The following is a 3032-nucleotide window of genomic DNA, read 5'->3' as shown; positions in this document are numbered from 1 at the left end:
GCCCCAGCAGATGATCTCGTCCGTGGGCCGCGCGGGGGCGGCCGGCGACAGTGACGAGGAGTCGCGTGCGGACGACAAGGGCGTCATGGATTACTACCTGAAGTACTTCAGCGGCGCCCACGACGGCGACGTCTACCCGGCCTGGTCGCAGAAGGTGGAGAAGAAGATCCGGGCCAAGGCCTTCCAGAAGTGCCCCATCTGCGAGAAGGTCATCCAGGGCGCGGGCAAGCTGCCGCGGCACATCCGCACGCACACCGGCGAGAAGCCCTACGAGTGCAGCATCTGCAAGGTCCGCTTCACCAGGTGAGCGCCGGGCGGCCGCGGCTCCCTCCTCCCTCTGTGCTTTCCGCCCCATCCGCCCCATCCGCGGTGGAGCGCAGCGGCCTGGGAGCTGGCAAGTGTTCGGGAGGGAGGGCAGCACCCTCGGGCTCCGGGCCTGCCCCGAAGCCCTGCCCCGGCGCCCCCGCCTGCCAGGTCCAGGCACTCGGTGCCTGGGTGTTCTAGGCCGACCGGGCCGGGGCTGGACCGCAGTAGCCGCGAGAGGTCTGGCATTTCTGGAGCCGGGCCACCACGGCACCGTGGCCACTTCTCTGGTCACCTCGCTCCTGTAAGGCCGGCTTACTTCTCCCTCTGTGAGCAAGAGGCAGCTGAGGGAAGGCCCCGACGGGGTGACGCCATGGCCGGCCCGGCCCAGTCCCAGCTGCCCCGTGTCGAGGGCGCACTGGCGCACTCGGGGAGGGCCTGGGCTGCGAACCAGGACCCCTCCCGCGTGGGCAACACACAGAGGACTGCTCTGAGGCCCCCTAGTCTCCCACAAGCCTGGGCATCTTGCAGCTTCTGGTCTCCTGGTAGTGCCAGGCCCTGTGTGGGCTCGGGGGACGCAGCAGTGGGGATGGCCCAAGTCCCACCCCGTGTTGGCAGTGGCACTTGAGTTGAGACCCATGGAGGTGACAGAGGGAGCTGCAGGGAAGAGAACTCCAGCAGAGGGAAGGGCCACCGCGAAGGCCCTGAGGCCAGGCTGGGGACAGTTTAGGATCAGGTCTTAGGAGCCCAGGGGGTTGGGGGGCTGGCTGGGCCTCGTGGGCCCTGGGGTGTCCGACCTGTGGGCGAGGGCAGGCAGGGGCCGGCCAGGCCGGTGACTAAGCCTCACCCCTGCCCCCCATCCGCCCTGGGGTCCCCCAGCCACGCCCACTGAGGCTGAAGAAAGAGGCCATTGTCCCCACTTCCCGCCCCCACCCCATGGGGACAGGAACTGCCTGACCCCCTCCCCAGCAGCACCCGGCCCCCTCCCCAGCAGGCCAGGACAGGAGGGTGCGGTCCGGCTCCCACACCCAGCAGCGCCAGGTGGGAGGCGGGCAGTCTGCTTCCGTGAGATGGAGGTGCTGGAAGCCGTGGGGGCGCCCTCCTCCAGGCAGCCCTGCCCTCCGGGGCTTGGAGGCCCAGCCAGCCAGTGCTGGGGCGTGACCAGGCTGAGCAGGGGCCTGGTGCTCACCCTGCCCTGTGGGCCCCGGCCCGCCCACCCTCCACTCCAGCTCCTCTAACTCAGGCCTGAGCGACGGCTCTGACCCACCCTGGCCTCCTTCATCACCCCAGGGCTGATCTTCCCTGCCACTGGGGAAACTGAGGCAGACAGAGCCCTCGGTGAGGCTGCTTCCCACGCGTGGCCCCAGCCCTGTCCCCACCCTCCCAGCTGGGAGCCTGGGGCCCATTGGAGTCGCGTGGGAGCATTGAGTAAGCGGGTCTGTGCCCAAGCTATAATTACCCAGGCCGGGGCTTGGGGTGGCGAAACCGGGGCTGCCTCTGCCCGAATCGGCCTCTGCTCAGCCCCCCGGGCACCCCAGGCTAGGCGTGCTTCCCCGAGCCCCCAGCCTCAGCCGGGAAGTCCCTGTCGTCTCCTCCGGGCCGGGTCTGGGCCGGGCACCGGGCAGGAGGCCGGAGGGTGGAGAGGGCCTGGTTAGTCCCGGTCGTGATGAATTCATGGTGGCCCAAGGAGGCAACGTGTGTGGAAGGCAGCAGGAGTCTGCTTGCAGAGGGCCAGGCCTTGACCTTCAGAGCAGCAGAGAGCCATGGAGGGGTGAGAGCGAGTAGGATGTTGTCAGAGGGAGCCACCTGGGTCTAGAGTCCAGAGGAGGAACCAGGTGTTTAGGAGTTGGGACGTTCACAGTGGGGCCTTGAGGGATGAATAGGAGTTTGTCGGCCCTCACTCTGAAGCTGCTCGCAGTGTGTTGGATGTGGGAAGGAAGAAACCCGGGGTGGCTCGGAAGTGTGAGAGGCAGGGACGACGGGGCACAGGTGAGATGCTAGTGAAGGCCCCGAGACCCGGACCTCCAGGTTACCTGCATAGTTCAGTTCTCTGCGGCCACAGCACGAGAGCAAGGACGAGGAGAGGTGAGGGTGACCCCGTCCCGGCCGTCGGAGCGCTTGCATGCCGAGTCCGAGCTCTGGGGAGCCCCCTGCCTTCCCAGCCCCTGTCCCTTCCGACCTGCCTCACTTGAGGGGCTCAGGAGCCTCCCCGGGGCCACGGGGCTGAAACGTGCCCCAGGCTGGGCCAGGTCCACACTGGTCCCAGTTGGGGTGTCCTGAGAGAAACAAGGGAACCCCCCAGACAAGAGAGGCTCAGGTGGTCTTTGGAGGCGAGGAACCGAGGGCATCCGGGAAGGCCCCTCTGAGGAGGTGACGTGAGGGCCCGGGAGGCGTAGTGAGACCGGCGCCAGCGAAGGCCCAGGGGCCGGCGGTGCCCAGGCTGGGGAGGAGGAGGGCGGCCGAGCGGCTTCCTGGGGTGCGGGGTTTGGGCCACTGTGTGCCGGCGCTGACCCGCCGCTGGTCCCCAGGCAGGACAAGCTGAAGGTGCACATGCGGAAGCACACGGGCGAGAAGCCCTACCTGTGCCAGCAGTGCGGCGCCGCCTTCGCGCACAACTACGACCTGAAGAACCACATGCGCGTGCACACCGGCCTGCGGCCCTACCAGTGCGATAGCTGCTGCAAGACCTTCGTGCGCTCCGACCACCTGCACAGGCACCTCAAGAAGGA

The 3032-nt window shown here is 68.2% G+C and overlaps 1 protein-coding gene across 1 annotated transcript in view; it reads left to right on the top strand.

Annotated features, from left to right (window-relative positions):
• The window catches only part of ZBTB7A (zinc finger and BTB domain containing 7A), a gene marked incomplete at its 3' end in the record, with an annotated part of 11014 nt that extends 7982 nt beyond the window's left edge, over positions 1-3032 (top strand). Inside the window, 2 exon segments of the mRNA XM_014585516.2 lie at positions 8-303; positions 2832-3032. Of these exon segments, the coding sequence (XP_014441002.1) occupies positions 8-303; positions 2832-3032 (497 nt within the window).

This window comes from Tupaia chinensis, unplaced genomic scaffold (assembly GCF_000334495.1).
Source record: "Tupaia chinensis unplaced genomic scaffold, TupChi_1.0 Scaffold149964_2, whole genome shotgun sequence".
In the NCBI taxonomy this organism is placed as follows: Eukaryota; Metazoa; Chordata; class Mammalia; order Scandentia; family Tupaiidae; genus Tupaia; species Tupaia belangeri.
Note: the sequence above shows the minus strand (reverse complement) of the source record. Positions and strands in the feature narration are given on the sequence as shown.